The 12,367-nt window shown below is 34.2% G+C and overlaps 1 protein-coding gene across 3 annotated transcripts; it reads left to right on the forward strand.

Annotated features, from left to right (window-relative positions):
• Nucleotides 1–2,173: 2,173 nt before the first annotated feature.
• Nucleotides 2,174–10,680, forward strand: LOC139526584 (uncharacterized). Of its 3 annotated transcripts, none has more exons than XM_071321746.1 (3): nt 2,174–2,481; nt 2,905–3,230; nt 6,657–7,214. In XM_071321746.1, exons 2-3 carry the CDS (start codon nt 2,906–2,908, stop codon nt 6,854–6,856), a joined length of 525 nt encoding a protein of 174 aa, XP_071177847.1. In that variant the 5' UTR covers nt 2,174–2,481; nt 2,905; the 3' UTR covers nt 6,857–7,214. The 3 variants fall into 3 exon arrangements, with proteins under 3 accessions (XP_071177847.1, XP_071177852.1, XP_071177857.1); XM_071321751.1 differs by having other exon boundaries at nt 2,174–2,438; XM_071321756.1 differs by lacking the exons at nt 2,174–2,481; nt 6,657–7,214 and adding an exon at nt 9,630–10,680 and having other exon boundaries at nt 2,542–3,230.
• The last annotated feature ends 1,687 nt before the right edge of the window (nt 10,681–12,367 follow it).

The raw sequence follows: 12,367 nt of genomic DNA on the forward strand, positions 1-12,367 counted from the left end.
AAATAGAGAGGAGGAGGATAGATGTCTGAAAAAAGGATTGTTAGATCAGTCTACCAGCAGAGGCACCGACCCAGTGGAAAAATAATATAAACGGTACCAACTGGACAGTTTACTTTGTTATTGTATATGAAATCTTTTGTAGAAGACATTGATCAATCAACGTAAGAGTGTAGGAAGGCGTGATTATAGAATGAAATTCAAAACAGTGTAGCTGTGGCCATTGATTGACACATTTAAATCATCCATTGACTAGGACAATTTAGGTGAACGTTTGTATGTAACGACCAATGCTCACTATGTACTTTTTAAAGACACTTAAACTATGGGGTCACCAAAGGTTCTCAACACCTAAATAAAGTAATTTGAAAAATTAATCAGAAATAACAAGATATTTTGATTTATATTAATTATATAAATCAAAACACAAAGGTTATTATTGATTACATTTTAGAATTATTTTATAATTAAAGGCGTTAAGAAACCTTTGGTGACCCCACAGTTTAAATGTCTATTGTAGGTACGTCGTGAACAGTGGTCGTTACAGACAAACGTTGACGTAAATTGCCCCAGTCAATGGATGAATTTAATGTGTCAATCAATGGCCACAGCTACACTGTTTTGAATTTCATTCTATATCAACATGTAATGTTATTTTGAGCTTCATTTCAGTAAAAGCGAGATATGGTCTTATGGTTGTACTGTTTTTTTGGTGTTTTTTTTTTTATCGTTTACACTATTATTTAATGTGACGTGCTTTTCCTGTACTTATTAGTCCACATCTTCATTGAAATAGAGAGGAGGAGGATAGATGTCTGAAAAAAGGATTGTTAGATCAGTCTACCAGCAGAGGCACCGACCCAGTGGAAAAATAATATAAACGGTACCAACTGGACAGTTTACTTTGTTATTGTATATGAAATCTTTTGTAGAAGATATCAATCAACGTAAGAGTGTAGGAAGGCGTGATTACATATCAACATGTAATGTTATTTTGAGCTTCATTTCAGTAAAAGCGAGATATGGTCTTATGGTTGTACTGTTTTTTTGGTTTTTTTTTTTATCGTTTACACTATTATTTAATGTGACGTGCTTTTCCTGTACTTATTTTTATTGCATGTTTATTATGTGTCTTTTATTAGTCCACATCTTCATTGAAATAGAGAGGAGGAGGATAGATGTCTGAAAAAAGGATTGTTAGACCATAGTTATGTGCCCACCGCAATTGTGAAATCTCGTCAATGGTGGTTTTATGTAATTTATTTTTGTCATATCGACCCTTTAGTATTGACGAAAGATTTTCATAACACCATGCATATATTTTTTTATTTTCATAGACAATGGGTAATTTGTTTCGAGTCCAGATTTAGAGTTTGATGTATTGTCTAGGCTCCTGTCTTCTGCTGAAAGCTGTACATTGTCCTATAGTTCCCATGGTTGCCATATATGACGTTTATCCAACATATCTTTTGTGTTCGTTTTGACCCTTTTGATTATATAGGTTACTTGTCGTTGGTTTCGTCTCGCCTTTATCCCAGTGATCGAGATTACCTAAAAGAAAAAGTAGTTGTTAAACAAACACTCTTATTTTTTAACAAGTTATCTTTGTAAGTATATCCAGTCTCGTCATTTTCCTTGTTTAACCGGAGAATATAAAAATGAGAAGATGTGGTATGATTACCAATAAGACAACTCTTCACAATAGATCAAATGACACAGAAATTTAAAACAACTATGGCATGCATATATCTTTAAATCATTTAATTTGCACAAAGGCAATACTTTTATTTTGATTTTAACCAATGCGAAAGTGTTTTTAAAGTTGGTTTACTTTTGAAGCGACGGCCGACATATTTCTCTCTAGAGATGTTTTTTTTCTTCAGTTGAGGTTAGGTAGCAACCATTTAAATTCAAGGGGGTTATGTTTTTTTTGTCTGATCGCGACATCTATCAATTCATATTTTTCTCTCTCCGAAATATGACACTGTATCAAGGTAAGGAAGAAATCTGGATTCAGAATATTTTTTTTGTCGTCATCTGCTTGACCGGTATCTGCTTGACCAGAATTTTTTTCTCATCAATTAGGTTGATCAGAAAATATTTGTTTGCAAAAAAATACCCCCCCCCCCCTTTTTGAGTATGGTCGTTTCCTTATTCCAAAGACCGCAATGTGTTTCGAAGGGTTATTTTTTTTACCAATTAGTGATATTTTAATTTTGACCATCCAATCAACGGATTTTTTATTCTAGCATAATAAAATTTATGTAATATACATAAATTCGGTTATTCTAGTGGAAAGTTTTAATCTCGGCCGTTGCAGTGCTTTCCTTTATAAATTCATATGTAGTCGATAAGATGTATAGTGGTGACGTCAATTTGACGTTAGCGTTCTTTTTAACTTTGAGCTGCAAGTGAACAGACGTGTATAATTACAGAGAGAAGTATTTTGAAAATATCAAGTAGATTACTATAGTGGATATTAAAGTTGGTATTTTATATATGTATAATATGCAAAGAGATATATGGATAAAAAATAAATAATTGTAAAATAGTTAGAATTGTTGAATTTCGAAACGGCGTGGCCGCCACGTGATGCCGAATATGAAATAAAAGAAAAATTATTTAATCACAATACGACTTAAGTTAAAGAAATGATATTTTTGTTGTGACTTTATATTTGGTGAATAATTCACCCAGTGCGGAAGTAATTACTTCGTAGAATACGACATACTATCAATTCAACAAAAACGATACATACATCGTTTGAACGGCTACAGCTTTAAGATATATTGTCATTGATTAAAGACTTTTGGTTACACACACAAACAAAACGAATAAATTTGAAATAAGTAAATAAATAAATATAATAAAAATAAATGAATAAATAAATCTATTTGTGAGTTTCAGTATGTTGAGAAGAGGTACCAGGAAGCGTACAGCATCAGCGAGAGCTGGAGTAAGAAGGACCCCGGTGGTGTCGAAGGGAGTTTCGTCACGGGCGTCAGTACAATCATCTATGACGGTTACAAGGCCTGAGGCTATCTATACATCTGGACATGACGGCGCTGCCATACCAACAACTGCAACAGTATCAACGACAAGAATGTTGATGCCAACATTTTCTAGCAATCAGGACAACTCCGTCCACATTCCGGACATGATACCATGGCAACCAAGACGAGCAATAGACCTCCAGTCAACTGTTGATAACACACAGTTTGTGTCACAAACAGGTAATGTGACCAATAATGATTATGTACAAATTCCCAATAGAATTGAAAGTGTTCATGAGAATCTAGGCATAAATGTAACAGTCAATTAAAGAAAAATATTGAAAGGGGAATTCATAGATTTAGCTTGTCTATTAAATAATTCAGTCAACACGGGTTCTGACAAACAAAAGTTGACATGGGCTCAAGGGGAATTCATTTTACAACCCATTTCTCAACAATCAAAAATTACAAATATAAAAGTGGACAGATGCTTTCATCCTTTTTATTTATATTTATTGTGCTGTGCACGTAAACCGATTTAAGGAACTGTTAAAATACATGCACACAATACGCCTTGGGGCTCAAAGAAACCAAGGTATGGGTTGGAAAAATTATGATGAGCAATATAGACTAAGAAAAGCTCATGAACCATCCAGTTTATGGAGTAATATAGACAATGAGCTTTGGTTGTTATAATATATTATATTCAACCAGTGAATACTATCTCAAATGTGTCCTTAAATGTATCTAATAGTAATAATTAAGACAGTAGTTGTCATGGGAACAAATGCTATAGTTATAACTATGAGGGAAGTTGTTGGAAAAGACCTTGCTTTTATAGCCATTTGTGTTTAAGGTGTAATGGTTCACATTCAATTATAAACTGTCAAAGACAACTGGGAAATGTGAGACCACATGTTGGTAATACACAATATAACACGGGCTCTCAGTTTCAGTTTCGGGCACCCGGGGCTCAGTATAGAGCAGGGCCCCAGTTTCAATTTCGCCCAAGGAGCGCCGAGTCAAGAGTCAGATTTTCCCCAAGAAATGCCACACAGTTCACACAAGCAAGATCTAGACCAAATATCAGAACTATGGCGACGTGGTAGAACCCCTATTAAGATTGGTGTTTTGAAAGATATGCTGAGGGCATATCCGCATGCAGGTGTAGCAAAAGAATTATATGAAGGATTTTTATGTGGTTTTCGTTTGAAATATTCAGGTCCGAGAATTTCTTTTATTTCCAAAAATTTACAGTCGGCAAATTGTCATAAAGTTGAAACGTTGGATAAGTTAGATCAGGAGGTAAAAGCGGGTAGGTTGGCTGGTCCCTTTTTAGAAAAGCCGATTTCTACTCTTAGGACTTCTCCTATCAGTCTAGTACCAAAAGAGAAAGGTTGGAGGTTAATATCTCATTTATTATATCCGGAAGGTTCGGGGGTCAACGATTTTATTGATCGCGATGAATGTTCCGTTCAATATGCATCTTTTGATGAAGTTATACAAATGGTCAGCTCACTCGGAAAGTCTGCATTGATTGGGGTACGGGACATAAAGTCCGCTTTTCGTTTGCTGCCAGTGCATCCATCAGATTTTGAATTATTAGGGATTTATTTTGATGAAAAGTTCTTTGTAAATAAAAGTATGGCTATGGGATGTTCAATTTCATGTAATTTATTCAATAAGTTTTCAACCTTTTTACACTGGTTAGTAGTTGAACGGAGTGGAGTGAAATCACTTGTGCATTATTTGGATGATTTTTTATTTGGAGGCCCTGAGGATACACCTGTATGTCAAATGATGCTAGACACTTTTTCAGATATTTGTGAGGAACTAGGTGTTCCGATTGCTTCGGAAAAATCAGTTGGACCTGTAACATCTTTGAAATTTTTAGGATTGGTCATTGACACTGTTGAAATGGTTGTCAGAATACCACAAGACAAATTGTTAAAGCTAAAGTCCTTACTTGAACCGATTTTGTTGAATAAAAAGATTACACACAAGGACTTAGAATCAGTAGTGGTTTGATGGCTTTCTGTTCAAGGGCGATTACTTCGTCTAGGGCTTTCCTTCGCAGGTTTTATGATGTCATAGGGTCTATAAAAAATAAAAAGCCTTTTTATTCAATTAGAATAAATAATGATATCAGAGAAGATGCAAAAATTTGGCTGATTTTTCTGGAACATTTTAACGGAGATTGTTATCTATCAGAAAACACGTGGATAACAAATGAAACGTTGCATTTGTACACTGACAGCTGTGGTAACTCTGATTTAGGTTGTGGTGCATATTTTGATGGTAAATGGGCACAATATAAATGGCCGGAAGCATGGTCAAATATGCCAATCATGAGGGACATACTTTTTTAGAGTTAGTTCCAATTGTTTTAGCTATGTTTATATGGGCATCAAATTTCCAAAATCGAAAGATTTTATTTCGAATTGACAATATGGCATTAGTTAGCATTATCAATAAAAGAACTGCCAAGTCGAAGCGTGTGATGGCATTTATTCGTCCCCTTGTGCTTTTTACAATGCAGCACAATATTTAGTTTAAAGCACAACATATTGATGGTTGTTAAAATGAAATTGCAGACTCGATTTCTCGTTTTCAGTTGAAGAGATTCCGGGAACTAGCATCCGGGGCCGAGTCGGTTCCAGAAAACAACCCAGAAGAGTTCAGAGATTTGATATTGAGTCTGAAACAAACAGATTAATTAATTGTTCGCTTGCTCCTAATACAATTCAAGCTTATCAACGAGCCTTAAATGCTTTGGCTAAATTTAGGGATAGTTTTGATTTAGATGATAGTTTTCCAATACCATTGAACCACATTACTCAGTTCATTGCATACATGTCTTGCTTGGACATGGCTCCATCTACGGTGAAATGTTATATCTCAGCTATCAGTTTTTATAATAAGATTAATAATTACGAAGATATGTCTCAATTATTTGTTGTAAGGAAAATGATTGATGGAATGGCAAGGTCAAAGTTAAAGAGACCTGACAGTAGATTACCTATTACTTTAGATCTGTTAAAAAATATTATAAAGATTTTGCCCGCATTTTGTAGCTCCAGATATGAAGCTGTCTTATTTTCTAGTGCTTTTTCAATGGGATTTTTTGCATTTCTGCGAGTTGGTGAAAGGACAACTGCATGTGGCAGGGAAGGGTCTAATCATGCCATTAAAATTGAAAATGTGAAGGTTACTAATCATAATATAAAAATATACTTGGCGTCTTCAAAAACAGACCAGCTAGGTCGAGGGATTTCAATTTTTGTGGCCCGACAATCAGATGTTGGAATTTGTCCGGTAAAATTACTGCAAGAATATTTAAAGATTCGACCTCGAAATAGTGGTCAATTATATTGCCACTTTGATGGCTCTCCGATGACTCATATCAGTTTTCAGGAATTCTAAAACAAGCCCTGGGGTATATTGGTTTTGATCGATCAAAGTATGGGACGCACTCATTTAGAATCGGTAGTGCTACTTCAGCAACTATGCTTGGCTTTTCTGACGAGCAAATTAAAGTAATTGGTCGTTGGAGTTCTGATACTTTCAAAAGTTATATACGAATACCACAATTTTGAATAAATTTCGTTGAATTTGATGGTCAATTTAGAATATTTCATGTCAATACATACATGTATTAAATTGTAGGCCAAGAAGTGTCAGTATGGATAGTATGCTCATCTTTGATAAGAAATGCATTTGTACATGCAAGAAGTAGAACAGGTGGTGTTAATTTAGGTCTCCATAGAATAGGAGTTAAAATTTGGTGGCAAGGGTATGGTGGCATGGGTATAAAACTCATTATTAAAAGATTTGGAATCAACAATAAAAAGACTGATGAAATATGAAAAAGCGCCGAAATATCTTGTCCTTCATATTGCTGGAAATGATTTGGGGAAGACAAAACTAGGGTTTTTACGGAATGAAATCAAGACCACCTTGGAGAAGGTACAAAGTTATCTACCCAATAGTTCGATTGTCTGGTCTCAAATTTTATCGAGAACAAATTGGCGTCATTCAATAAGTCAGGATAGCATGATGGCATGCAGAATTAGGATAAATAGTGCCATTGCATCATTCGTGTTAAAGAATGGGGGACATTATATAAAGTATCCAGATATTCTTCCTAATAGTACTTTTTTAAAGGAAGATGGTGTTCATTTGACAGACCTCGGTAATGAGATATTTCTGAATAATTTGCAAGGTGCGCTTGAAATGGTTATTTGTTCTGGTTCCTATACATATCCAGATACATTTGGTACTAGTATGTGTAATTTTAAAACAGTATTGGCCACAGTCCTATCGCAGCTTCATCCCCACTTTAGTGGCGGTTGATCCGGTACGGTTGAGTTTGACATATACCGTACCTAATCAATTTGGCAACTTCGCTGTGTGTGATAAACTACAGTTACAGTTGTCTATATTTTAGTGATATTAAAAGTACATTCTGTGGATCGTTGTATCCCAGGATCATACATCTATCTATCTATATCTATATATCTATCTAGTTATCTGTAGGTTGTCAGAGGTAACTAGAACATAAAAATGATCTATACATCTATGAATCTAGTTATCTATGAATCTATCTAGTTGAACAATATATATCGTTGAATCTATATGTGTACATATTTAAATTTGTGGTTAATAATAAAAAGCTGTGGTCAATACTGCCAATAAATCTTAGTTTTACAAGCCATCTCGAATAATAGAATTTACGTAATATACATAAATTCGGTTATTCTAGTGGAAAGTTTTAATCTCGGCCGTTGCAGTGCTTTCCTTTATAAATTCATATGTAGGCGATAAGATGTATAGTGGTGACGTCAATTTGACGTTAGCGGTCTTTTTAACTTTGAGCTGCAAGTGAACAGACGTGTATAATTACAGAGAGAAGTATTTTGAAAATACCCACCCTCCCTCCACTATATATAGTTAAACCATGTAGTTTTGTTTGGGTACTGCTCTTTTGTTCTTTTTATTTTCAGGTACATGTATATACGAGAAGTTAGAGTTCCAGTATGAAAAATGCGTCAGTTCCGAAAAGTAAATTTCAACACAAACAACGGAATTTTATATCTATTTTTGATGCAGATTTTTGCAGACAAAAAATGAAATTTTAGTAAAATAGCATGCTTTTAGTAGATATAGGTAATAATGAAATCTTTAAGCATTAAAAGGATTGGATATGGGTTCTGTGTATTCACATTATCTGTTCATTTCTCCTTATTCTTGGACAGCGTGGAGGGATTTTGAGAATTCAGTGGTTCACTAAAATTAATAGTTTATATAAAAAAAGAAGATGTGGTATGATTGCCAATGAGACAACTATCCACAAAAGACCAAAATGACACAGACATTAACAACTATAGGTAACCGTACGGCCTTCAACAATGAGCAAAGCCCATACCGCATAGTCAGCTATAATAGGCCCCGATAAGACAATGTAAAACAATTCAAACGAGAAAACTAACGGCCTTATTTATGTAAAAAAATGAACGAAAAACAAATATGTAACATATAAACAAAATGTATAGTAATAATCATCTTCGCTAGCCAAGGGTCACAATCCACTCCCGTTCTGGATTGGATCGTAACCCTTGGCTAGCGAAGATGAGTAATTATGAAAATAGTTTATCCGAACTGTCCTAAAAATGAGTTGTTAAAAAATTGGTACTAGATTTTGGTCAAATGAATCCTATGCAAGGGTTTATTAAGGAACTCTCCAGAAATCAATTGCGCAGGTTGTCATTTTTCTATTTCAATGCATTAACCTTTCGCATGGCTGTTGATTTTGCGAATCCAACGATCACTACAAAACAATTGCGGCATTATTCGCGTTATGTTTTGAAAAAAAATGTTTAATACAGTTGTCTTTCTTGTCACAACTTAATATTCTAAGATACTCGGGGAGAAAAATTTCAACATATACATGATTGATTACAGGATGAAATTCCACTATGATTGGTTTTCAATATTTCCAAATTTCAATTTATTTTTTGCTAATAATTCAGGTACCCCTCTTTTCTCCCCTTTTTTGTTTTGAAATTTTAGTCAAAAATTAAAAAATCAAACTTTCAAAAAGCGAAATAATTGAAGTTGCACGTTAAGTTTAGTACTTTTAAAGTTTAATCAAATATCTAAACTATCCAAAATAAAAACGAGATTATGATTTTCTGAATTGTAATTATTTGATGAAAATTTTAAAATTTTAAAAAGTTGCAAATTTTTGGAATTTTGATATTTAAAAGGAATTTGAATTGATAAGTGTTACACGAACCGTTTAACAATACTACGACAGAGAATTCTGATAAACTACGCTTTCGAGAAAGCATTCATGTCAGGATCTAAATTTGTTGATTTAAAACATGCACCTAAATTAAAATAAAGCGAAAAAGTAATTATATTTACTCATTACATGATAGAACAACAGGCAAAAATTGTACGATATATAATATATAGTCAGAAGCCTTAGTAAAGCAGCAAGTAATTTTTATGTCCTATTAGAGAATATTATTTAATGCAATTAAAACAGTATTTGAGCCTTTGAATGAGAAAATACATCCAAAACCAACAAAAAAATATTTGCATGCTATATATATATATAGAATTTAAATTTTTCAGAGTCGTTCTTAAAAGACACTAATTTCTTCTGTTGCCTGTATATGGAGGACCCCTATGGAGGACCCCTTGAATTAGTTACGTATTGGGATTGATAGATTAGAGATATATCAATACAGTTCATTTCTAACTTTTTGCAAGAACTACATTTTCGTGCATTTCAATGATCTCGAAATATGCAAAATAATTGCGACCTAAAATTTGCACTTTTTTCTTTCCAAAAAGAGGTATAGAGGACACAGAATGTGAAATAAAAACCAAAAATCGAATAGAAACAGAAAACCCCATGAAATAATTGAAAAAAAAACAACGAAACAAAAAGACAAACAACAGTGCACGGAATACTGCAAAGAAATTAGAAGTTTGAGCGTCACGAGTACCACAAAAAAAAAAAAAAAAAAGAGGATGACTTGTTACTCTGGTGGGGTAGGCAGTTCCCGCTAGACGTTTTGCACCAATCGGGCGTATGATAATTGCGCCGATTTTGAAAATATTCATTCTTTCATTTGCGACGAATTCATTTTTTTCATTTGCGCCGATTTTATATTTGCTCCAAATTAGATTTACAGGTAAGTTAATACTTGTACATGTACTGTACTATACCAGTGGTAAAATCTGGTTATAAATGTTGTTTATTCATGTTAATTTTGATTCATATTGTTCTGGAACTTTGTTGTAACATGATGGACATATTGCACACTGAAACGAGCCGAGGAGTCAATTCTTTAATCATCGACGGTCATACATATCGGAAGGTCAGTGTCCTTAAACATGACAACGTATCTTACTAATGTACCATAAAATCGTGTAAAGCCAGAGTCACCACGGATTCTATTGTCAAAACACAGAACGAGCATAACCATGTGGCAGTTGTCTGAAAGACACAGGCTAAAGAACTACGGGTACGGTCAAGGAAAAAGTCTGGAGATGTATCTTGTAGGCCTTCTTCCACCTCCCCGTGGTGAGCAGTGGACAACAGTTATATACATGTTATGATTGCTAATTCATTAAATTTGTACAAGTAGCTAACGGAAGAGGTCTATAATGATAAATGAAAAATAACATGACTTGGATGGAGAATTCCCTCATTGGCACTCATACCACATCTTCTTTCATCTATTCACCTGTAATTTACCTGTAAAAAAATCGGCGCAAATGCAAAACGCCGAACCAATCGTGTCACTCGTAAATTCGGGTAATGGTCGCTTTCGGTGTTGCCAAAATAGAGGAAAATAGAACAGTAGGATCTGCCATAACAAGAGTAACAAATTCGTGGTCTTTTTGTACGCTGTTATTCCATAGCAGTTAACCAAAACATGATCGTGTTCACAAAACTTTCGATTTCATCAATATGACCATTCGGAACCCCTTGGTTCAATAATTTCATTGAAGGCAGCAACCCTCGATCGTGGAAATCATTTTAGGAAACATAAGTCCTGTTATATCGTATCACTTTATTGGGAGAGGTGAAAAATATACTTCATTTCCAGGCACTTCCGGGAAGCTCACCATTGGAAAATTGAAATCATCCCTTACAAGATGCAGACTTTACTATATCTGTAGGTCCCATTATTATGTGTTAATGGCTTATCTTAGATAGTCTCGGGTAAATGCTTGACATATTTGTAAAGCCACTTGTTTAATGTTTAGGACTGTATGACCTTCTGCTCAGATGACTTATAGTCTTTGTGTTGTTTGGTGACTGTGTCTTATTACACATCACCTTTGTACATAATCAATTTGTTCTCGTTTACAAGAGATGTATTTAATTTGATGCTTATGTTAGTAAATATAAAATAAATAGTTAAGCTCTTCATATTATTCGATGTAAACCAAACTAAAAATTATGTACATCCCCCGTATTTGATACACGTCTACGAAAGATGCAGGATAGATTGGTGCCTATTTGGAAAATGTCCAGTTGCAACTATTACAGATGAAAAAGGATAAGAACATACATGGAAACTATAAATATAAATATATGAATCCTACTTTTTTATTGGACAGAGACATTTATAGTATCATGTATAGGTCTCTGATAGATTCGCTGAGCCAGCATTTTAATTTATTTATTTTCCTGAAATAAAACCTTTTGCTAAATAATGTATAAGAGTTGATTGTGTTCTGTAATTTGAACTTTTGACGTAAGTGAGCGACAATCTGATCGATGAAAAATAACATGAATTGAGATGATTTTTAAATTACCATTATAGAAATCACATTAACTTCTTATGACGTAATCTCAGCTGGACAATAGACGATTATAAAATTGTATAGATAATTTTAAATAAATACAAATACATGTAATTGATAAATCTATGGGGATATTTATTTTCTTATTTCCAGAGTATATCGTGTCGATAATTAATAGGTGGCAATCAGCTTTATCGAATTATATACAAGGTAAAATCTACACAACTTGTACAATCCTCAGAGGTGTTAATTTCCTAACCATTGTTTGTAGTTACTGGTACACATGTACATTCAGCATCTGTCACCAATTCAAACATTAACTGTTTTGTTTCTCGGTACGGAATAAAAGGGGGAGGGGTGAATATGACGACCATTTGACTTTCTAAAAATTGTTGCAGAGGCAGTAGTATTTGAAAAATGATTATTCTGGCCTCAGCGGAGCGAAGATTAATAACTTTGCATGAGACATATAATGGAAAAGAATATCAGTGGCGGACCCAGAACTTTTCCTAAGTGGGGCCCGCTGACTGACCTAAGGGGGGGGGCGC

The sequence above is a fragment of the Mytilus edulis genome, chromosome 1 (genome assembly GCF_963676685.1).
Source record: "Mytilus edulis chromosome 1, xbMytEdul2.2, whole genome shotgun sequence".
Classification (NCBI taxonomy): domain Eukaryota; kingdom Metazoa; phylum Mollusca; class Bivalvia; order Mytilida; family Mytilidae; genus Mytilus; species Mytilus edulis.

Excerpts from the sequence above, each read along its gene's own strand:
- LOC139526584 (XM_071321746.1), top strand. The coding sequence starts at position 2,906 with ATGTTGAGAAGAGGTACCAGGAAGCGTACAGCATCAGCGAGAGCTGGA. Across the intron at positions 3,231-6,656 it reads ACAGTTTGTGTCACAAACAG|GCCAAGAAGTGTCAGTATGG; the intron begins GTAATGTGACCA and ends ATTAAATTGTAG.